We start from the raw sequence: 24,765 nt of genomic DNA on the forward strand, positions 1-24,765 counted from the left end.
GAATGAACTCAGACGAAACCTCACTGCTCATAAGACATAATCTAGACCCGACGTACCTGTTTTCCGTTTGAGGTCTTGATGTTATTGAAAAGAAACTTGATGTTGTTGTTGAGAAGCTTGAAAAGACCGATCCCCAATTACCCCGAATCAAAGTTTCATCTGTTTCGTCACCGGAGCTACTTGAGAAGTTGGACGAGATCAGGATTCAAGGCATACCTGAAAGCTCTGCCAATTCTGCTAACAAGCGCTTTGAGGATGATGGGAAATCAGTGACTGATATACTTGAATATCTCGAGGCAAATTCTTCTACGGGGATTCAGGAGGTCTTCCGCGTGGGAAAACCCAATACGGATCCAAATAAGCCGAGACCTGTTATAATCAAATTCAATTCTGTTTGGTCTACAAGGAAGATTCTAAGCAAGAGTTACAATCTGAAAGAGTATTGTGATGCTGTCTATATTTCCAAGTCCCTAACCAAAGCTGGCCAGGAACTTGAAAGGCAGCTCCTGAAACGACGTCGTGAACTAATCGAAGGCGGCTATGATCGCAAGCAGATCAAAATTCGTGACCTGAAGCTTTATCTTGATGACGAGTTGCAACAACTTGAGCCAAAGCAAAATTGACTAGAGAAAAAGTTATCGATTGTCTTTTTCAATTGCCAAAGTATGCTCTCTTTGGAAAGAAGATTGAAGTTTGTTAATATGTTATACAAATGGAATTGTGATATTATTTGCTTGACTGAAACCTGGTTGACCAGCACGGTTGAATCATCGTTTGTTTTCCCGTATGCTGATTACACTGTTCTTGCTCGCTCTGATCGTAAAAATGGTGAACACGGAGGTAGCCTTATTGCTATAAAGGGCTCAATTCCTTCTACGTTCCATATTCAACCGGTTGTTTGCGAATCCCCTGTTGGCTGTGCAGTTTTATTGGTTTCAGCTTCGCTCCTTATTTGCATTGCTGTCATCTATAATCCTCCCGCTTCTTCGCATTTCAGATTATCCGTTATAAGCATTAGTGAGTTTTTGGAAACTGCACATATTGCATTCAAATCTGAATGTGCTAAGCGCGGATCTCTGCACGACAGCTACTTCCTTGTCTCGGGTGATATGAATCTTCCCAATATTGACTGGTACTCTTGCTACAGCTCCTCGAGCTATGACGCAAACTTGCTTTCTTTGTTTCATGATTATGATCTAGAGCAGCACATCTTTGAACCAACACATTGCAGTGGGAGCATTCTCGATATCCTATTGCTTAACCGTGCTAATCCTGGTGATATTGAAGTTTTGGAGTCCGATTTCTCTGATCACAAGCCTGTCAGCATTACGTTTCCTACTAAATCAGACGATGAAATTCGACCAGTAGCCTACTCCAAATCCTCCTTTGACTATACTACGTTCTCCGTGATGCTTAATTCTGGTTATAATGCTCTGCAGTATGCCCATTTGTATGATGACTTCAGCGTGGTGATTTTCTCAATTCTAAATGAGAGTGTGCGTGTTTCTTCCTACCGTAAAAGACTCAAACGTCAAAATCTGCCGTTTTATTATTCTTCACATACGGTCCACCTTTTAAATAAACTTGGCACCCAGAAAAAGCGCAATCCCATGCACGATCATAGCACTCTTGTAGACAGTCTAAATGTGTCAATGGAACTTGACAAGGTCTGCTTCCTGCAATCCTATGAGACTATGGACGTCAATTCTTGCTTCAAGATTTTGAAAAGCTTGAGCAATTCTTCTCCCTACCCAGGCACAATGCATTTTGCAAAAAGATCTGCTTCCACTACTATTGAGAAGGCCAATCTTTTTAATGACTTTTTTGCGTCTGTCTTCAAGACCTCCGGGGAGATTCAGATTACCAGCCTTAGTACTTCTTCTACCATTGAGTTGTGCAAGGTGTCTGTTAGTCATGAAAAAGTCTTACATTTTCTTCAGTCGGCAAATGACTCTGCTTCTGTCTGCTGTGACGATGTCCCGCCGGCTTTCCTAAAACATTGTGCATTTCAACTGAGTCCTCTAGTGGCTGCTCTCTATGAAGACATTTTAAAGCGAAAAAAGTGGCCCGATGTTTGGAAAACTGCGTACATAACTCCTCTTTACAAGAAGGATAGCCACAGTGATGTGTCCAATTATCGTCCCATCAGCCTGCTACCGAAACTTTCCCTCGGTCTGGAGCGTATCTTATTTGATTACATTTACACTAGCATTAGGCCGAAAATTACGAAATACCAATCCGGCTTTATGTCAAGGCGTTCAACTGTCACGCAACTGTTAAACTTCTGTGATGAGCTTTATAGGAATCACGAACTTGGTATTTCGTCTTTTGTTTTTTATGCGGATATCAAAAAGGCGTTTGACTCGGTTCCTCACCATAAATTGCTCAAAAAACTTGCGGATTTCGGTTTGGATGTTAGCTTTCTCCAATTACTTAAAAGTTATCTTTCTGGACGCTTTCAACGTGTGCGAATCAATGGTGTGCTCTCTGATTTTGTGAGCATTATGAGTGGTGTCCCGCAAGGTAGTATTCTGGGGCCGTTATTGTTCTTGTTATTTGTGAACGATCTTCCTGATTATCTCTTATCCAAGCCATCCCTCTTTGCTGATGATCTGAAATGCTGCAGTACCTCTGTTCCCGTACTTCAACGCGATCTAGATGCTGTTATCAATTGGTGTGGCGAAAATTCTCTCGATTTACATCCTGACAAATGTAAAGTCCTGAAGTTTTTTAACCACAGCTCTGAAAACCCAGATCTCTATATTGGTGATCACAAAATCGATGAATCTTTAGACGTCAAAGATCTTGGGATCATTTTCAGTTCTGATTTATCGTGGTCGCACCATGTTTCTGAAAAGTTATTCAAGTGCAACAAAGTGTACTTTATGTTAAAGCGAAATGTTCCGAGCAGTACTCCGAGACAAACGAAGGTTCGGCTCTACAAAGCATGTATTCTATCTGTGCTTACTTATGGTTCTTCTATCTGGATACCTAACAAGACCGACTTATCCAAGCTCGAAGCTTTCAACAGAAGATGCGTGAGATGGATCGGTCTGTCAGGTGATTATAAAACGTCACTGATAAAGTTAGGAATCTATCCTCTGCCATATCATATTGAAATCTCAAATCTTCTGTTTTTCCATAAACTGTTTCAGGACAAGTACGATTTAAACCCCTTCGATTTTGTTGATATAAATGACCCATCTGTATCATTACGGAGTGTTGATATATACTCTTTCAAATTAAAGAAGCGAAAATACGAGAAGACAAAGTCCTTTTATTTTGACCGTATTCCTAGACTATTGAATTTCATGAAGCTTGATGTCCGTCTATCATTCCCCCGGTACAAGCGTGAAGTTATGAAGTTCTATGATACGAAGCTACGTCAAACATTCGAAGAAAACATTCCGTGTACTTGGTATGGAAAGTGCTGCTGTACCTTCTGCCGGTCATAGTTTATTTTATATATTTATATTTTTGTTTTTTTTTTTGTTTTATGTTTGCATTTCATTATTTGTGATTGTAAACTCCCCACGGGGTAAATTAAGCCTTCCTCTCTCTCTCTCTCTCTCTCCCCACACAATTGACCCTGACCGAAAGCTTATTCAGAGTCAAAGTCTCGTAGATCACTCCCCCTGGGTTGACATAACTGGCCAGTGCCCCTGTATTCGACATGACAATCACTTCCGACACACTGGCCAGTTTATCCCCACATTGGGAACAATAGAGGAATTCACACCTTCTCAGGAACTCTCGTTCTAATTTCAGTCGATGCAAGGCACAGCTGCTTTCAAGTAGTTTGTGCTTCACTCGGTTCGATAGAGGCAGAAAACTGGCAACAAGAAACGAGAAGTCACTCGGATCATCGTAAACCAACTTCGCCATACCACTTTCATTTTTAAATAACGAGCACAAAATGTTTCTAATTTGAGCCATCAAAGCGTAGACATTATTCGCTTCAATAATCCATGGGTGATATTTTGGAGAAATGGAGTATGGACTGTGTATGTGTTTAGAGTTCGAAAGGGTAAGGTATTGCAAAGAAAGGTGCCTGTCAATATCTTGGAACAAGTTATATTGCAGGTTGTTGTCCGGCAGAATCTGCACCCTTAGAGACTTCACACCATCGCCATGATAAGTGCCCAAGTATTCAAGCACGCGACACCTCTGCCGTCCTTCCGCTATGACCTTAAAATTATCCAGGTCATCTTCGGAAGACATCACAACTTCGGCTATGACAGCAATTTTTCCGACAGCTTCAGAGTGCACAAAGTTTCGAACTGATACTCGATCCAAAAGGGGAAGTATAACAAATGTTTTGTCACCCGACAACACACGACGCAGAAGCGCCACGTCTGTCTGGCGATTGAAGTACATCGGCATCGACTGTTTAGGAAGCAAAACATGGGCAACCTGGCGCATGAAAGGGAGGACCAAAACATCCTTTTCCTCGTGCACTGTTCTCCCAGCTAATACTTCCATATCATCGCCTAAGTACTGGTGCCTATCCGGCAAACTCAGGTCAAAATTCATGCTTTGGATCTGGTCTGAAGATAGACCAGGGACATTTGCATCATCAATTTGTCGCACCCTCTCGCCAGGATGTCTGAAAGCACCTCGTCTAATATAGGTGAACAGATTTTGAAAACCTATGCCTCTACGACGTGTTTCTACGTACATGTTAGCACCAGTTCCCGTGAGCACAGCCAGTTCAGCCAGATTCGTAGCCATGATTCCGACTCCATTTGGACCCCCTTCCGCATTCTCGGCCTCTTCTCCCTCATCCTCATCTTCAGTGTTGGAATCCACCTCCTCGTTGTCTTCGTTGTAGTCCAGAATATCTTCATCGTCTTCTTCTGATTGGTCCATTACCATCACTTCTTGCTGCTCGTCTTCTGCGACTTGTGAAACAGAAACTGTACTGGCCTCAGAATGACGAGATGCTCTGGATATCTCATAAGGGAACTGAACTTCTTCTGATTCATTGTTCGAACTTCTCACAACACTTGGACTACCAACACTGCTTGAGGGTGAATGGAATGAATAGCTTGTGCTGTTCGCCAGAGAAGAAGTTGCAGTACCTGGAGCGTTGACTGAGGCTGTACTTTCTTCGTGACGCCCGAAAAATGTGCCAATTTGCGCAGAGGCTGTACCGGAATCATCAACTGGTTGCGTATGTGAAGAGCTATTTAGGGTGTTTACAGAGTTTGCCGTACCATCATAAACATTGTTGGAAAGGTTAATCGTGTTCGGTATTATGACCTCCTGGTATGATTGTCTGGTTTCATTTTGCGACAACTCAGAGTCGGATATGATGGATGAGATGGAGTCTTCGTAGTATGCGTCCTCCGCACTGTAAAAATTCTCATCTGAGTCTTGCTGGGACATTATGACATTTTTCAACTTGCCTTGATTTTAATCATTCTCAACCTAAAAAAATGAAACCATAAAATGCTCATCAGTGATCTCAAAACGGCATGCAGCGAGCAAAAAAACCGACAACGCCACTTTTATTACTCCGGGTCACTACAACAGCACTTTTATAAAAGATTCCGAGTCACTTTAGAGTGAGTAAAACTGTACCTGAATAATGAATGACTTGACTATTGGAACTTTGTTTGCTGAACTCCCAAGCACCTTCGGATGGATGAAAACACTGTACAATTCACGCAATTGACGACGACTGTGTCAAGCTCTGCCCCTAACGTATTTTGCTCCACTCAATTTCATTCAGGCAGTCCACTCAAACACTTCGCTCCTTATAACTCAAACACGAAGTCCCGTAACGAATGAAGGGCGAAACAAGTGTGCTATTAAAATGTAATAAAAAGTGTGAGGGAAATGAGCGACGGATGAAATGTGTAAATGGCTTTAATTAAAATAAAGATTTTTTTCATTTGTAGAATATTTATCTTTCGAGTTACTACTGATCAGCCAAACTTTGATTAACCAGCTAGTCATAAAATCAAGATGAATAATATTAATAAGTAAGGCTTTTCCTAACTGAGTAGCGGATGAGTCATGACAACTGCCAGTGATAGTTATAGAATTTCGCCAACAGGTAAAATTCGTTACCTTTGTCTAACATACTGTAGACAACCTTAAAGAAGCGCCAAATTTTGCATTTGCGAACTTGCCGAGCTTTAAATAGCAAATTATTTCACCAGCTTTTTTTACTCAGCTTTGGTCTGCAATATTACCCAGATGCGAAGCGAAGTTCCAAAACATTTGTGAAGCAACATAGCATTGTAAGACAGCAGACAGAAACTGAGGAAAACCATAGGCCAAAAAAAAATATTTTTGAAAAACTAGATCTACAAAAAATTTACAAATTCGTCTCGATTGATGTTCAATCGAAACGAAAACATGTCAGGAAAAACAATACTGCCAGCCGTGTAAAAAAGCATCTAAAAATACTTACTCAGGGGCAACTAAGCCGAAAATACTTCGGTAGACACTATTTGAGCTAAAAACAGCATGTTGTCAGGGTAAAAATTGAGCTACAAAATTTTGAAAATCAAAATTTTTACGCCCCGTTCCTATTAAAACAAAAAAAACATTAAAATCTATTTTTCAGTTTGAACCACGCAATCTAAGGTAACTAAGTTGATATAACATCAGCCGAACCCACTTAAGCTTAAAAAAACTAAGCACAGATTAAGAGTCTCATGTCCTCGCATCTGCACTATAGTCGCTTGAAAATACTCAAACACTAGCCACCGAAAAGTCGACAGAACAGATGCTATCAAACTGCCACTGGTACGTTTATATGCGCGTGGGTTAGAAATCTTTTTTTTTGTTATTTAACACTGCTCACTAGCTCACTTGAGTAAATATTTAAGCCTCGTTCCTCTTCAAACACAAAAGCATAACAACCTATTTTTCATTTTGAACGACGCAATCTAAGGTAACTAAGTTAATATAACATCAGCCGAACCCACTTAAGCTAAAAAAAACTAAGCACAAATTAAAAGTCTCATGTCCTCGCATCTGCACTATTGCCGCTTGAAAATACTCAAACACAAGCCACCGAAAAGTCGACAGAACAGATGCTATCAAACTGCCACTGGTACGTTTATATGCGGATGGGTTAGAATTCTTTTTTTTTTGTTATTTAACACTGCTCACTAGCTCACTTGAGTAAATATTTAAGCCTCGTTACTCTTCAAACACAGAAGCATAACAATCTATCTTTCATTTTGAACGACGCAATCTAAGGTAACTAAGTTGATATAACATCAGCCGAACCCACTTAAGCTAAAAAAAACTAAGCACAAATTAAAAGTCTCATGTCCTCGCATCTGCACTATTGCCGCTTGAAAATACTCAAACACAAGCCAAAAAAAACATGCCTCAATTTATAGAGCAGTCTATGGAGCAGTAATAACATGAAAAATAAAATGAAATAAAAATGAAATTATCACCCCACACGCCATAGTAAGTAGAAAGTGATAAATTTCGCTTCTAGTAACAAATCAATTATGGCAAATAAGCTTCCTTTGACAAATTAGGAACGATTTCTATGACGGATTAAATCTCCGCTTCCGCGTTAATAGCGCGAAATACATCGCGCGTTAATTGTCCCAAATTGGCCAAAATGGCAATTTTCAAACCCCCATAACTTTACGAAAATTGATCAGAGATAAAATATTTTTCCAAATTTAAGCTCAAGACACCAATACCTTTTGAATGATATAAAAGAATCCCGTCAAAAATTGCGAGTTAAAAAGTCGAAATTTGTCTGAAAATAGCCACCCGAGCTTAAATATTCCGTTACTTTCGGTACGAAAGCCGGAACAATAATACTATGTTAAAATCCTTGGCATTGGCTGTACTTAATAGTTGGTTATTGATCAAAATGAACACTTTCAAAATGAACACATTTTATCGCAACAATATTTGCGACTTAGGTTCGAAAAAAAGATAGTGTATACTTATAACACAAGCACTGCTTGTGAAAAATAAGACTGCTTGCTCGCATTATTCGCTCGAAATAAGACGAAAATAAAAAAATCAATTTTTCTCGACACTGAAAATTTTTTTTAATGTGGTTCGAATCACAACTGTAAGGGCTTTTATATGATATATCACTCACCCAGTCCGATAATTATCTACAGTACCAAATTTTGCGTAGAAAACAAAAAAAAAACTAAAAAACACTGACGTACAAGTTTGAATTTTGAAACAAGCGAAGCGGAGCTTCGCACCACTTGCGATACAACACAAACATAAAAAAACAAACGTCAAAAAATTGTTGAAAAAACTAGGTGAACCAAAATTTCTTATGCCTCGATACAAAGCAGCAAAGAACCCAGCTAAAGCCGGAGGTACATGCTTGATATTGATCGAATTTGCTATACTGATGCGGCACGAAAAATGTGATTTCAACAATTGGACTTTGCCCAAAATCTTAGTTGTTTCTCTACTAAAATAAGTAAGAATAGAAACATTTTATGAAAATCAATTTTCCCAGGGAGATAATGTTTCTCTTGCAAAAAATTAAGAAGTCGCCGATTCTGCAGAAACAATTATCGCAACCGATTCTTTCATTTGAACTTTTCCTTTCAGATTTGACTGTAAATTTTAAGAAAATTCAAAGTTTCTAAAAAACGGTCAAATGACTTTACAAAATCCTTATTTTCTTCAGCAAACAGTAAGCTGTGGCCACTTGAGCAGAGAAAACTCCCAAAACCGGGTTTCTCGATTAAACACAATCTGAGAATTTGCACGGTAGCTTTCGCGTAAAGTCAAAAGTTTCCAAAAACTGTCAAACTTTCAAAACTTTGAGTTGTTGGAAGGCCATAACGTGTTTCTGAAATAAACTGGGCATAGTAATTTATAACGGTAGTCTCTCAACAACCGGTTGTTTTGGTTAAACGTATGATATCAGGTTTGGCAGAATAGTTAGCGAAAAAGTCCAAAAAACGGTCAACAAATCAAAAATTTGACATTTCCGCAAACCATAGCTTTTTGTGTGAAAAAATGTGCGTAGCCGCTTATGCATAAAGGATTCACGCAACCTTCAATTTCGATTCAACCCAAAATCTCAGATTTGGGAGAGAGGTTCTCGAGAAAAGACAAAAACTTTCAAAAACGATCAAAATGAAAAACTTGACTTTTCCGAGGGGCATACTTTTCAGTGTCAGAAAAAATTGGTCGTAGTCTCATAACCAAAAGAGCTTCCCTCAACTTGCTCTTTGAATTTAACCCTAAATATCAGATATTGCAGGGTAGTTTTCAAAAATCTTCAAAATTTTTGAAAAACGGTCAAAAAATCAATAATTAGACTTTTCCGAGGGCGATAACTTTATGTGTAAAAACTTTGTGAAAGGCCGCTAATGCAGGCTAGCTTTTACTACCTGTTATCTCCATGGAATCCACAATATCAGATTTGAGAGACTAATTTTTGAGAAAATTCAAAAAGGATCACAACGGTCAAAAAAATGACTATTTCGAGGCAAAATTTTAGCCTAATTGTTGTGATAAACTTATCAAATAGGTTTCAGATGGATGAAACGAGTAAGGCCACACCGAGGGCCACAAACAATACCGGTCATGGTTGCATTGACGAGCCGCTATGGCGAAGGGTGCCCCTCTCAATTCTTCAAATGGCGTTCACTCGAACCTCCTCTGGCCACCCCCAAGTGCTGGTGAAGTGGAACTCTGGCAAACAACACTGGTCCAACATCCGACATGTGACAGTACGAGATGACGGATCGGGATTCTGGAAGAAAGAAGAAAGGATCCAAGCCCACCGGCTTGATCGAGGAACGACCACCCGACAAGCAACGAGCACAGTGGTTTGACTCAAACTTTCAGCCGCATGGCAATCTCACCTGCCCCAGATTCCGGTTTGGACTTTCATAACTCTTGTGTTGGTGCTAATTCCGATGCAAATGCCAATGCTGTTCATATTGGTGCTACTTGTTCTGTCTGTTTACAGTGTGTCACTTTGTGTTCTACCGGTAAAGTCAAAGTTCACAAGGTTCACTACTCCAGGTGCGACGGGTTGGGTCTTGTACCGAAACTCAGCAGTTCTCAGCCCAGTCTGCCTTTTCTGTCCGACATTCACAAGTTTTCCATTCCCACTCGGAAGCACGTACCTGTCTCTTGCCGCAACCTTTGGGCCAATGTGTCTCATTCTTTCGAGAAACTGAAACGTGCGCCCGGTGTTATTGACAACTGGATCGAAGTTTTCATTCTGAGTCAGTGTGTTCTTCGCTCACCCCCGCGGGGCGGTTCCAGGCATCTTAGGTACGAGGAAGCCAACGCGCAAAAGACGTCTTCACAGATGGTTAGACGGGGATGTGGCTCAGCTCTGGCACGAAGCAACAGCCAGTCTTAAAGGCTCTAGCAGCCCAGTTGCTAACAGTGAGACCGACATCAAGCGGGCACGCCAACTCGGACATGATGTCAGCTGTAGAAAGGCTCTTGCCGCCTTGCGTCCTGAGAGTCTTTCCTTCGAAGACTCCGCTCTTTCTGTTCTGAGAGAAGCACCGTCTTCCTACGGTTGTCAACATTCCCGATAGCGCTGATGAGACACCGCCTTGTGTCATTAGCCAAACGACGTTTCTGGAGTGCGTCAGAAGTTTTCCCAGAGACTCCACGGCTGGTGTTTCTAAGCTGTACGCTTCTCAATGTTTTTAAGTGTCCTTGCCCAGTGTATGGTGACCGCGCAGCGTCTTCTATTCTTGACATTGTTAACCTTCTCGCTCACAGAGAAGCTCTCCCGAAGTTGCCCCTCCTTGTGCGGTGCCAGCCTTCTTTCCCTGAAGAAAAAAGACGGCGGCATTGCCGTTGAAAAACTCTTGAGACGGCTTGTTTCCAAGTGTATTTGTCGCCTTTCCAGTGCTAAAGCGGCCACTCTTCTGGTTCCCCTGCAGGTTGGGGTAGACATTTCAGGAGGTTGCTAAGCCGTGTCGCATGCTCTCAACGGTCAGGTCAGCTCCCTCAACGTCTCCACCGACCTCGCCGTTCTCCAATTCGACCTGGAGAACGCCTTCAACAGTTTGAATAGGTCAGCCTTCTTTACCGGGTGGCTGAACTGTTTCGGGAACTGCTTCCTTGGATCAAATTTTGCAACAGCCAGCCGTCTTGGCTAAGTGTGGTGATTTTCTCATGCTCTCCGCTTGTGGTGTTCAACAGGGCGACCCCCCTCGCCCCGCTTCTTTTTGCCATTACCATCCAGCCGATCATTGAGTCGCTGAAGTCCCAGTTCCCTAAGCTCCTCTGCAACGTCTGGTACCTCAACGACGGCTCGCTTGTGGCTAAAGTGAACGTACTCGCTCAGGCCTTTACCTTCATTTGTTCTTCATGTCTAGTATTGGTCCTCAGGTCAGCGTTGAGAAATGTGAGTTGTGGTCCCCCAACCCTGAGTTGGATACCAGTCTTCTCCCGCCGGAAATCACTGTCCAAAAGCTTGGCTTGAAGAACCTCGGCGCTCCAGTTTCCGGCAACCATGATTTTGTTCAGCGGATGTTTTCCAGGCGTGTCGAGATGGGCAAGGAACTCATGGAGTCTAACCGCTTGCTCGAAGACCCCCAGTTGGAGCTTCAACTTCTTCGCAGCTGCGCTGCACTTCCGAAGATCATCTTCAGCCTTCGGACCTGCGAACCCAGTTCCGTCTACTCGCCCCTCTCAGATTTCGACAGCGTTGTTCACAGTGCTTTTGAGGCAAAAACCGGCTCCGTTGTTTTCGAGTCAACATTTGCAGTCTTCACTGCCAGTTTCGAAGGGAGGCATTGGGCTGCCCATCGCCTCCAAGCTCTGCCATGCCGCGTTTCTAGGCAGTTATGTCGACACCAAGACCCTCGCTGACCAGATCATGAACAACTCGTCCCAGCAAGCCCCCATCTCTGAGCAAAACTGTCTCCGTCCTCCAAGGCCACGAACCAACTATTCAGCCTGTCCCGTTCGCCCCTAAAGCTCAAACCAAGCTCACCGACATCGTCAATAGCTCCAGCTGGCGCGAGTGTCTTGCTACCACGGAACGGGAAAAAGGCGAGTTGTTGTCCTGCTCTCTGGCCAGTAGCGGCGACTGGCTTTAGGCACTCCCTTTGAAGGCCTCGGTCTCTCCTTGTCTGACGCTGAGATCAGAGTCGCCTTGAGTTTTCGACTAGGCATACCTCTGTTAAGCGGACGTCCTCATGCCTTGAGTGCTCCAAGAGCTTGGATGTCTTCGGCGACCACGCCCTCGTCTGTTCCTCCGGTGGTGACCGCATCCACCGTCAGGACCGTTTACGCGACGCTTTAAAACCTTGCCTCCAAAGCCGCCCTTTCTCCAGTCCTTGAGAAAGCCCATCTCACAGAATCGCATTCTTGTCCAGGTGATATTTTCCTACCTTGCTGGTCATCCCGCCGCTCTGGAAGTCTCTGTTATAATTTCCCAGCAGCCTGCCACCCTCTCTCATGCTGTAACTTCTGCCGGTTACTGACGACCGAAAGATTGCCAAGCATGCCTCAGCCTGCAATGAGGTAGGTGTCGCTTTCATTCCTCTATCCGCTGAAGCTCTCGGTGGCTGGTCCCCCTTGGCCGCCAAGAACCTCTGCGGAGTCGCCTCTAGGGCTGCCTTCCAATCCGCCAACCGTGACCAGCTGCTAGCTGCTAAGTACCTTTTACAGCAGCTGTCCGTCATTTTGCAAAAAGGTAATGCGACGTTACTGATGGCCAGGTAATGGTGTTAACGGTCTAACTCCTCACTACCCACTCACTATTTTCTCACTTGAATTTTGTTAAAATTTGCTAAATTGTGCAGTTATACAATTTCTCGGGTCACTGATCTATACAACTTTGGATACCTGATACTTGTTTCGAATTTATTCCGAGGTCCATAACTTTAAGTGTACAAAATCTCGGCATAACTGCTTATAAAGGGAGCTTTTCAAAACTTTTCTATTCATTGAAACGAAATAAGTCAGATTTGAAACGAAATAAGTCAGATTTGAAAGAGAAGTTTTCGAGAAAACGAAAAAAATATATAGGTCAAATATTCCCCCACGGGCTTTTTCGAAGGAGTCAAGTTAAAAAAAACTCTAGGGGAGTATGCAAGTAAGCAGGTAAGTAGGCAGCCTTTCAAATGATAACCCTTTGCTAAAATCAGTAGAGGTTTGAGAAAACTAAAAATTTTTCAATAAGGTTGAAGTAAACTTCTATAACGAAAACAAAAATTTCAACGAACCGATTTGTAAACATACAATCAACTTGAAAAAAGCTGAGAAGAGGAATAAAATTGTGTTTCCCTTGATAAAAATTAAAGTTAAGTCATTAAGTCGATAAAAAATAGTCCGAAATAATTGGGCGGAGGAATTGTTTAGCGAGAGAACGAAATACAAAGTCAAGGTTAGTGAAATTACATATTGTAGGAGTTAAAACAACACAAACAGCAAAATTCCGAAAAAAATGGTAGCAGCAAAAAAACGATTCTTGGATGCGGCAACTTAGCCGGAAAAAAAAAATCAGCAGACAAATAATAGGCCGAAAGGTTTTTGAACAGGAAAACTTACCGTTTGAGTAAAACAGGTCGTAGTCAGATTTCAACTCAGGACCTTTGTCGTCCACGGCATACTCGTCGCCTCCAAGCTAAGTTGGCTGGAGACGCATAGAAGTTTGAATTAATTATGAGCCAAAATGCAAGTGATTCTGTTAAACAAGTTGTTAACCCGAAAAAAATTATAAATTCTTGTTTGATAACGTTTGCTTATCGAGAGCATGTCAAGGAAAACAATCTTCTCCATTGAAAAAAAGCATTCAAGAGCATTTACCGTACTTTGTCAACTTAAGTATGGGGGTTAAATCAATTTGGAAGAAAGCATAGCTTCAAAAAAATTCGACCTACGTAAAGACGACAGAAATCGACAGAAGGACAATAGCTTGAAAAAACACAAAATGTAGTTTGCTAAAAATAATAAAACAGGTCCCTGACGGACTCCAACAACAACCCTTTGCGATATCAAGGTTTATCTTTACTCCAGATGCGCCGGATGATTGATTGAATTTGAACTTAAAAGAACCAAGCGCTAACAAAGCCGAAAATGTCTGAGCAGAAACCTTTCACACCGAAAAAAAATTTAATTCTAAGTTCCTTTTCCCCTGAGAACACACGCACGCAACCAAAACTTTTTTAGATCCCCAATCGATGCAACAGGATCTCACTAGGTCAAAATAAATCAAACCGAAACATACTAAGCCGATAAAAAAGTCAAAATATGAAAGAAAAAAAGTTTTCACATATCGAGTTAGTAAAGGGCGGAGGAGATGTTTAACGAAACACAGAAAAAAAAGTAAAGGGCGAGCTAGTAAAGGGCGGAGGAATTGTTTAGCGAAACACAGAAAAAAACTAAGAACGAAATACGAAGTCAAGGTTAGTAAAATTACATATTGTAGGAGTTAAAACAACACAAACAGCAAAATTCCGAAAAAAATGGTAGCAGCAAAAAAACGATTCTTGGATGCGGCAACTACGCCGAAAAAAAATCAGCAGACAAATAATAGGCCGAAAGACTTGAACAGGAAAACTTACCGTTTGAGAAAAAAAGGTCGTAGTCAGATTTCAACTCAGGACCTTGTCGTCCACGGCATACTCGTCGCCTCCAGGCTAAGTTGGCTGGAAACACATAGAAATTTGAATTAATTATGAGCCAAAATGCAAGTGATTCTGTTGAACAAGTTGTTAACCCGAAAAAAGTATAAACTCTTGTTTGATAACGTTTGCTTATCGAGAGCATGTCAAGGAAAACAATCTTCTCCATTGAAAAAAAAGCATTCAAGAGCATTTACCGTACTTTGTCAACTTAAGTATGGGGGTTAAATCAATTTGGAAGAAAGCTTAAGCTTCAAAAAAATTCGACCTACGTAAAAACGACAGAAATCGACAGAAGGACGATCGCTTGAAAAAGCACAAACTGTAGTTTGCTAAAAAAAAACAGGTCCCTGACGGATTCCAACTACAACCCTTTGCGAAATCAAGGTTTATCTCTACTCCAGATGCGCCGGATGATTGATTGAATTTGAACTTAAAAGAACCAAGCGCTAACAAAGCCGAAAATGTCTGAGCAGAAACCTTTCACACCGAAAAAAATTTAATTTTAAGTTCCTTTTCCCCTGAGAACACACGCACGCAACCAAAACTTTTTTAGATCCCCAATCGATGCAACAGGATCTCACTAGGTCAAAATAAATCAAACCGAAACATACTAAGCCGATAAAAAAGTCAAAATATGAAACAAAAAAAGTTTTCACATATCGAGCTAGTAAAGGGCGGAAGAATTGTTTAGCGAAACACAGAAAAAAACTAAGAACGAAATACGAAGTCAAGGTTAGTAAAATTACATATTGTAGGAGTTAAAACAACACAAACAGCAAAATTCCGGAAAAAAAATGGTAGCAGCAAAAAAACGATTCTTGGATGCGGCAACTAAGCCGAAAAAAAATCAGCAGACAAATAATAGGCCGAAAGACTTGAACAGGAAAACTTACCGTTTGAGAAAAACAGGTCGTAGTCAGATTTGAACTCAGGACCTTTGTCGTCCACGGCATACTCGTCCCCTCCAGGCTAAGTTGGCTGGAGACACATAGAATTTTGAATTAATTATGAGCCAAAATGCAAGTGATTCTGTTAAACAAGTTGTTAACCCGAAAAAAGTATAAATTCTTGTTTGATAACGTTTGCTTATCGAGAGCATGTCAAGGAAAACAATCTTCTCCGTTGAAAAAAAGCAATCAAGAGCATTTACCGTACTTTGTCAACTTAAGTATGGGGGTTAAATCAATTTGGAAGAAAGCTTAAGCTTCAAAAAAATTCGACCTACGTAAAGACGACAGAAATCGACAGAAGGACGATAGCTTGAAAAAGCACAAACTGTAGTTTGCTAAAAAAAAAACAGGTCCCTGACGGATTCCAACTACAACCCTTTGCGAAATCAAGGTTTATCTCTACTCCAGATGCGCCGGATGATTGATTGAATTTGAACTTAAAAGAAACAAGCGCTAAGAAAGCCGAAAATGCCTGAGCAGAAACCTTTCACACCGAAAAAAAAGCTCCTTTTCCCCTGAGAACACACGCACGCTACCAAAACTTTTTAAGATCCCCAATCGATGCAATAGGATCTCACTAGGTCAAAATAAATCAAACCGAAACATACTAAGCCGATAAAAAAGTCAAAATATGAAAGAAAAAAAGTTTTCACATATCGAGCTAGTAAAAATAAAACCAATGTAGGAAACCAATTTCGATTCGGCCGCAATTTTAAAACGCTAAAACACTTAAAGCAATTATAGTGAAAATTGTTTGCAGCAAAAAAACTACTCTTAGATGCGGCAACTAAGCCAAAAAAAACATAAGCAGACAAATTATAGGCCGAAGCTTATTTAACCAGAATATTTACCGTTTGAAAATGAAAAACAGGTTCTGGTCAGATTCGAACCCTGGACCATTGCTGTCCCAGACGTATTCCTTACCTCCAGGCTAAGTGTGCAGGTGACACATAAAAATGTCAAACCAATACTAACCAAGGTACTACCAAGAGTCCGGATGAGTCCTGTGAACAAAGTTTTTACGGGAAAAAGGCTAGTACCCGTTTGCAATACCCTTGCTTATTGCAAAGCTAAAGGAATCAGAAATCAAAGCGCAAAAAAGTGATTTTGAGCATGAATGAAGTTTAAGACTTTTTCTGTAAGGAAAAAAGAAAAAATTATCGCGACCGATATAACTATGATCATCGACTCTTAAAAAAAACTGACATGATTTCGAATTCGGAAATTTAATCCTTCGCGACATAACCCCTCTGTTTACCACCACATCACTGCACCCACATATTCATGAAAGTTAACTTCGATAATAAAGCGAGCGATCAAATAATTCAAGTGATTCTGTTACACTAGTTGTTAACCAGAAAAAAGTCTATATTCTAGTTTGATAACGCTTGCTAGTCGCAAGCGTATCAAACTATTATTTAGACTCTCCGCTTCCTGGCATTTTTCTTTTCTAGTGTAAGTATGGCACTTGCGTCCCTGGATGAGCATGAAAGATGGGTGCCACTGTTTTCACTATATTTTTTGCACATGCGGTTTCGATCGTTTTGAACCTGAAAATTTGGTTTCACCAATTCCTTATCCCTTTGATTTTATTTTTCGCTGCGAATTCCGAGAATAAGGGCTCAAACCAAGGCTGCGGAGTCTATGCTCAAAATTGGGACCAAAAGTGAGGATTCCGCGACCAAATTTTTTACAATGCGGAAGCAAGTCCACGGAATCCGAAAAAGACGGATACGGATTCCGTGGATTTCGCTTATGACTAGAATTGTTCACTGGTACTGGAAATTTGATCCTTCGCAATATAATCCCTCTCTTTACCACCACACCACTGCACCCACATATTCATGAAAAATAACTTCATTAATAAAGCTAGCAATCAAATAATTCAAGTGATTCTGTTACACTAGTTGTTAACCCGAAAAAAGTCTATATTCTAGTTTGATAATGCTTGCTAGTCGCAAGCGTAATAAACAATTATTTAGACTCTCCGCTTCCTGACATTTTTCTTTTCTAGTGTAAGTATGGCACTTGGGTCCCTGGAAGAGCATGAAAGATGGGTGCCACAGTTTTCACTATTTTTTTGCATATGCGGTTTCGATCGTTTTGAACCTGAAAATTTGGTTTCACCAATTCCTTATCCTTTTGATTTTATTTTCGCTGCGAATTCCGAAAATAAGGGCTCAAACCAAGGTTGTGGAGTCCATGCTCAAAATTGGGACCAAAAGTGAGGCTTCCGCGACCAAATAATTTACAATGCGGAAGCAAGTTCACGGAATCCGAAACAGACGGACACGGATTCTGTGGATCTCGTTTATGACTAGAATTGTTCACTGGTACTGGAAATTTGATCCTTCGCGACATAACCCCTCTCTTTACCACCGCACCACTGGACCCACATATACATGAAATTTAACTTCAATTAAAGAGCGAGCAATCAAAAAATTCAAGTGATTCTGTTAAACTAGTTGTAAACCCGGAAAAAAGTCTATATTTTAGTTTGATAACGCTTGCTAGTCGCAAGCGTAATAAACAATTATTTTTTACTTAAACTTTGAAAAACATAAAATTCTTTGAAACATTTCAAAATGACATTAAAAAACGGAAACTAAAAGCAAAGGAAACTAAAAGCAAAGGAGCAGTCGCATTGAAACATTTGTAACTTCTGAGTTTTCTCACAGTACCCGACTTCAGAGTTGGGAATTTCAAATTTTGAGAAATTTCAGACTTAAATTTTCCAAAAAAAAATATTTTAAAAAATCATATAAAACGTCATATCTCAAAAAGACAAAAATTGGAGCCATCATATTTGGAAGCAAGATTCGCAACCTCTGAGAATACTCTGACAGCCCCCAACTACAGGGTTAGGAATTTCAAATTTTTTAAAAGAAATTTACATTTAATTTAATTTTTCTGTAAAAATTTTGACAAAAAATAAAAAAACCACATTTGTAGGCAAAGTTTGCAACCCCTGAGAGCACGTCGATACTCCACAACTACTGGGTTAGGAGTTTTAAAAATTGAAGAAAAAAAATTGTTTTTTTAAATTTTTTAAAAAAATCACAAAAAACGTCATATCTCGAAAACTACAAGGATTTGAGCAGTCATATTTGGAGGCAAATTTCGAAACTCCTGGGAGTAATCTGACAAAGCCTCACTAAAGAGATAGAATCCTCAAATTTTGTGAAATTTTCTATATCTAAGTTTTTTGAAAAACTTTGAAAAAATCCTAAAAAACGCGTCAAATCGCAAAAACTATAAGGATTTGAGTAGTGAGATTTGGAGGCAAGATTCGCAATACCTGAGAGTACTCTGGCAGCACCCAACTACAGGGTTGAGAATATCAAATTTTGCTAAATTCAAAACTGATGAAATAATCTTGGACATCTAAAAAAATCGAAAAAAAAATCTTAACCATTGCAATGTACGATATAGCTTAAACGTGCAAAAATAGAACAGTAGTACTATTTTGAACTGAATCGTCGAAACCAAATTCAAAGTCGAAAAATTAGGAGACGGGTAGAGAGGAACAAACAATTGAATAAAAAAACAGGTATACAGTCAGACAGACTTAATTTGGCCTCAAAAAATACTAAAAAATTAATGACCTTGCGGAAAACTAATGCAAAAATATTACGCTTAAACATGGGAGATAGCTGTCACATGCATTTAAATATTGTATAGATAGATATAGATAGATAGATAGATAGATAGATAGATAGATAGATAGATAGATAGATAGAGATATAGATAGATAAATAGTTTTAACCTTAAGGTTAACATTGTTTGGAGTTTATTCTTTCAACTTTCCTTAGGTTTCCTCCCTCAAATACTTTCAACCAAATCTATTTCAAATAGGGTTGTGCGCGTTAAAATAAAACATTCCAAACAACCGGTTAATTCTCATAACTAACGTAGTTTTAAAATAGTCTTCGATTATACAAATTTTTGGTTGTCGGTTTAACTTCTTACGTCTAAACTTTTAAATTTTAAACGTGCAGTTTGAGCTTATGCAGAACCTTATTAAAGTCACATAATGATAATTAGAATGAACTCAGACGAAACCTCACTGCTCATAAGACATAATCTAGACCCGACGTACCTGTTTTCCGTTTGAGGTCGACCCACACAATTGACCCTGACCGAAAGCTTATTCAGAGTCAAAGTCTCGTAGATCACTCCCACTGGGTTGACATAACTGGCCAGTGCCCCTGTATTCGACATGACAATCACTTCCGACACACTGGCCAGTTTATCCCCACATTGGGAACAATAGAGGAATTCACACCTTCTCAGGAACTCTCGTTCTAATTTCAGTCGATGCAAGGCACAGCTGCTTTCAAGTAGTTTGTGCTTCACTCGGTTCGATAGAGGCAGAAAACTGGCAACAAGAAACGAGAAGTCACTCGGATCATCGTAAACCAACTTCGCCATACCACTTTCATTTTTAAATAACGAGCACAAAATGTTTCTAATTTGAGCCATCAAAGCGTAGACATTATTCGCTTCAATAATCCATGGGTGATATTTTGGAGAAATGGAGTATGGACTGTGTATGTGTTTAGAGTTCGAAAGGGTAAGGTATTGCAAAGAAAGGTGCCTGTCAATATCTTGGAACAAGTTATATTGCAGGTTGTTGTCCGGCAGAATCTGCACCCTTAGAGACTTCACACCATCGCCATGATAAGTGCCCAAGTATTCAAGCACGCGACACCTCTGCCGTCCTTCCGCTATGACCTTAAAATTATCCAGGTCATCTTCGGAAGACATCACAACTTCGGCTATGACAGCAATTTTTCCGACAGCTTCAGAGTGCACAAAGTTTCGAACTGATACTCGATCCAAAAGGGGAAGTATAACAAATGTTTTGTCACCCGACAACACACGACGCAGAAGCGCCACGTCTGTCTGGCGATTGAAGTACATCGGCATCGACTGTTTAGGAAGCAAAACATGGGCAACCTGGCGCATGAAAGGGAGGACCAAAACATCCTTTTCCTCGTGCACTGTTCTCCCAGCTAATACTTCCATATCATCGCCTAAGTACTGGTGTCTATCCGGCAAACTCAGGTCAAAATTCATGCTTTGGATCTGGTCTGAAGATAGACCAGGGACATTTGCATCATCAATTTGTCGCACCCTCTCGCCAGGATGTCTGAAAGCACCTCGTCTAATATAGGTGAACAGATTTTGAAAACCTATGCCTCTACGACGTGTTTCTACGTACATGTTAGCACCAGTTCCCGTGAGCACAGCCAGTTCAGCCAGATTCGTAGCCATGATTCCGACTCCATTTGGACCCCCTTCCGCATTCTCGGCCTCTTCTCCCTCATCCTCATCTTCAGTGTTGGAATCCACCTCCTCGTTGTCTTCGTTGTAGTCCAGAATATCTTCATCGTCTTCTTCTGATTGGTCCATTACCATCACTTCTTGCTGCTCGTCTTCTGCGACTTGTGAAACAGAAACTGTACTGGCCTCAGAATGACGAGATGCTCTGGATATCTCATAATGGAACTGAACTTCTTCTGATTCATTGTTCGAACTTCTCACAACACTTGGACTACCAACACTGCTTGAGGGTGAATGGAATGAATAGCTTGTGCTGTTCGCCAGAGAAGAAGTTGCAGTACCTGGAGCGTTGACTGAGGCTGTACTTTCTTCGTGACGCCCGAAAAATGTGCCAATTTGCGCAGAGGCTGTACCGGAATCATCAACTGGTTGCGTATGTGAAGAGCTATTTAGGGTGTTTACAGAGTTTGCCGTACCATCATAAACATTGTTGGAAAGGTTAATCGTGTTCGGTATTATGACCTCCTGGTATGATTGTCTGGTTTCATTTTGCGACAACTCAGAGTCGGATATGATGGATGAGATGGAGTCTTCGTAGTATGCGTCCTCCGCACTGTAAAAATTCTCATCTGAGTCTTGCTGGGACATTATGACATTTTTCAACTTGCCTTGATTTTAATCATTCTCAACCTAAAAAAATGAAACCATAAAATGCTCATCAGTGATCTCAAAACGGCATGCAGCGAGCAAAAAAACCAACAACGCCACTTTTATTACTCCGGGTCACTACAACAGCACTTTTATAAAAGATTCCGAGTCACTTTAGAGTGAGTAAAACTGTACCTGAATAATGAATGACTTGACTATTGGAACTTTGTTTGCTGAACTCCCAAGCACCTTCGGATGGATGAAAACACTGTACAATTCACGCAATTGACGACGACTGTGTCAAGCTCTGCCCCTAACGTATTTTGCCCCACTCAATTTCATTCAGGCAGTCCACTCAAACACTTCGCTCCTTATAACTCAAACACGAAGTCCCGTAACGAATGAAGGGCGAAACAAGTGTGCTATTAAAATGTAATAAAAAGTGTGAGGGAAATGAGCGACGGATGAAATGTGTAAATGGCTTTAATTAAAATAAAGATTTTTTTCATTTGTAGAATATTTATCTTTCGAGTTACTACTGATCAGCCAAACTTTGATTAACCAGCTAGTCATAAAATCAAGATGAATAATATTAATAAGTAAGGCTTTTCCTAACTGAGTAGCGGATGAGTCATGACAACTGCCAGTGATAGTTATAGAATTTCGCCAACAGGTAAAATTCGTTACCTTTGTCTAACATACTGTAGACAACCTTAAAGAAGCGCCAAATTTTGCATTTGCGAACTTGCCGAGCTTTAAATAGCAAATTATTTCACCAGCTTTTTTTACTCAGCTTTGGTCTGCAATATTACCCAGATGCGAAGCGAAGTTCCAAAACATTTGTGAAGCAACATAGCATTGTAAGACAGCAGACAGAAACTGAGGAAAACCATAGGCCAAAAAAAAATATTTTTGAAAAACTAGATCTACAAAAAATTTACAAATTCGTCTCGATTGATGTTCAATCGAAACGAAAACATGTCAGGAAAAACAATACTGCCAGCCGTGTAAAAAAGCATCTAAAAATACTTACTCAGGGGCAACTAAGCCGAAAATACTTCGGTAGACACTATTTGAGCTAAAAACAGCATGTTGTCAGGGTAAAAATTGAGCTACAAAATTTTGAAAATCAAAATTTTTACGCCCCGTTCCTATTAAAACAAAAAAAAACATTAAAATCTATTTTTCAGTTTGAACCACGCAATCTAAGGTAACTAAGTTGATATAACATCAGCCGAACCCACTTAAGCTTAAAAAAACTAAGCACAGATTATGAGTCTCATGTCCTCGCATCTGCACTATTGTCGCTTGAAAATACTCAAACACTAGCCACCGAAAAGTCGACAGAACAGATGCTATCAAACTGCCACTGGTACGTTTATATGCGCGTGGGTTAGAAATCTTTTTTTTTGTTATTTAACACTGCTCACTAGCTCACTTGAGTAAATATTTAAGCCTCGTTCCTCTTCAAGCACAAAAGCATAACAACCTATTTTTCATTTTGAACGACGCAATCTAAGGTAACTAAGTTAATATAACATCAGCCGAACCCACTTAAGCTAAAAAAAACTAAGCACAAATTAAAAGTCTCATGTCCTCGCATCTGCACTATTGCCGCTTGAAAATACTCAAACACAAGCCACCGAAAAGTCGACAGAACAGATGCTATCAAACTGCCACTGGTACGTTTATATGCGGATGGGTTAGAATTTTTTTTTTTGTTATTTAACACTGCTCACTAGCTCACTTGAGTAAATATTTAAGCCTCGTTACTCTTCAAACACAGAAGCATAACAATCTATCTTTCATTTTGAACGACGCAATCTAAGGTAACTAAGTTGATATAACATCAGCCGAACCCACTTAAGCTAAAAAAAAACTAAGCACAGATTAAGAGTCTCATGTCCTCGCATCTGCACTATAGTCGCTTGAAAATACTCAAACACTAGCCACCGAAAAGTCGACAGAACAGATGCTATCAAACTGCCACTGGTACGTTTATTTGCGAGTGGGTTAGAATTCTTTTTTTTGTTATTTAACACTGCTCACTAGCTCACTTGAGTAAATATTTAAGCCTCGTTCCTCTTCAAACACAAAAGCATAACAACCTATTTTTCATTTTGAACGACGCAATCTAAAGTAACTAAGTTAATATAACATCAGCCGAACCCACTTAAGCTAAAAAAAAAACTAAGCACAGATTAAGAGTCTCATGTCCTCGCATCTGCACTATTGTCGCTTGAAAATACTCAAACTCTAGTTACCAAAAAAGGCGATAGAACATGCTATCAAACGGCCACCGGCACATTTATTTGCGAGTTGGGTAAGGAAATAAATTATTCGTTATTCGATACAACGCTCACTTGAGTAAAGGTAAGCAAAAAATAAGATTTGGTTAACAAAACAAAACGACTTTGAGTGATAATTAAAATATCTTATATTAGAAAAAAAGATGCGTCGAAGAGATTATTCATACTTTGGAAAATAAGCTGGCAAAAAGTAAGTAAACAAAATTAGTCCACAAATTCAAGTCTTCCCAAAATCATTTTAAGTTCCACACATCGGGGAAAAACAAGGTCAGAACGTGACTGACCCCAGATCCTATGCATTACTTCTAGACCAAGCGAGAAGAGGCCTCAAAGGTTAAAACAAACGTTACGCAAAAAACCAGATCACTTTTTAACTGATTTCCTAGGAAAGTTGAGGGGAAAAATTGGTTGAGTACGTTGACTTCAAAAACGCATATCACTTTTTTTCAGCCGCATGAATTTCTTTTCCAAATAAAGGCGAAGCAAAAAGGGAAAAAACGCATCAGGTTTTGATTACCAAAAACAAAAGTCTAATAATCAAGCGCATGGTTTACTCTCAAAGCCCAATAGAAATATTCTGCTAGAAACTTTCCACTTCTGGAATTTCATACTAGACATTTTAATTTCGGAGAATTTGACGTGGAAATCGCCAAAAAGCTATTGGAGCGTTGAGCTCACATTGACTAAATTAGAGCGGTGTCTTGACCAACACATCTTGTTTCGAATATGAATCAAACAAATATAGCCAACAGACAATTTTGAAAACGCCAAGAAAACCACAAAACACTATCCACTTTTTGAAAAAATTGTTCTTTTGAGTTTCAAAGACACATAAACCACTATAACGCTCTTTCATTATGAAAAATTACAGATGACTGACTCTTGAAAAACTTCTACTTAATGAGAAAACTTGACCAATAAGCATTTTTTTATTCCGCTGGAATAAAAATTCATACCAACGTTTTGAACTAAAAATTAATTCCTAGTTTT

The 24,765-nt window shown here is 40.0% G+C and overlaps 2 protein-coding genes across 3 annotated transcripts in view; both read right to left on the reverse strand.

Annotated features, from left to right (window-relative positions):
- The window catches only part of LOC134850896 (protein cereblon-like), a 50,478-nt gene extending 28,972 nt beyond the window's left edge, over positions 1 to 21,506 (reverse strand). Inside the window, exons 1-2 of one of the 2 annotated variants that reach the window (XM_063866673.1) lie at positions 20,757 to 21,506; positions 19,632 to 20,684 (exon numbers count right to left, since the gene is read on the reverse strand). In XM_063866673.1, the coding sequence (XP_063722743.1) occupies positions 19,632 to 20,684; positions 20,757 to 21,466 (1,763 nt within the window). In that variant the 5' untranslated portion in view covers positions 21,467 to 21,506. Of the gene's footprint in view, positions 1 to 19,631 lie in introns of both variants that reach the window. The other variant, XM_063866672.1, reaches the window with a different exon arrangement.
- LOC134851267 (protein cereblon-like) lies at positions 3,544 to 5,428 on the reverse strand. The gene is made up of 2 exons (XM_063867269.1): positions 4,679 to 5,428; positions 3,544 to 4,606 (listed from the first exon to the last, which is right to left on the reverse strand). Exons 1-2 carry the CDS (start codon positions 5,386 to 5,388, stop codon positions 3,544 to 3,546), a joined length of 1,773 nt encoding a protein of 590 aa, XP_063723339.1. The 5' UTR covers positions 5,389 to 5,428.
- Positions 21,507 to 24,765: the final 3,259 nt, after the last annotated feature.

The sequence above is a fragment of the Symsagittifera roscoffensis genome, chromosome 7 (assembly GCF_963678635.1).
Source record: "Symsagittifera roscoffensis chromosome 7, txSymRosc1.1, whole genome shotgun sequence".
Lineage (NCBI taxonomy): Eukaryota > Metazoa > Xenacoelomorpha > Acoela > Convolutidae > Symsagittifera > Symsagittifera roscoffensis.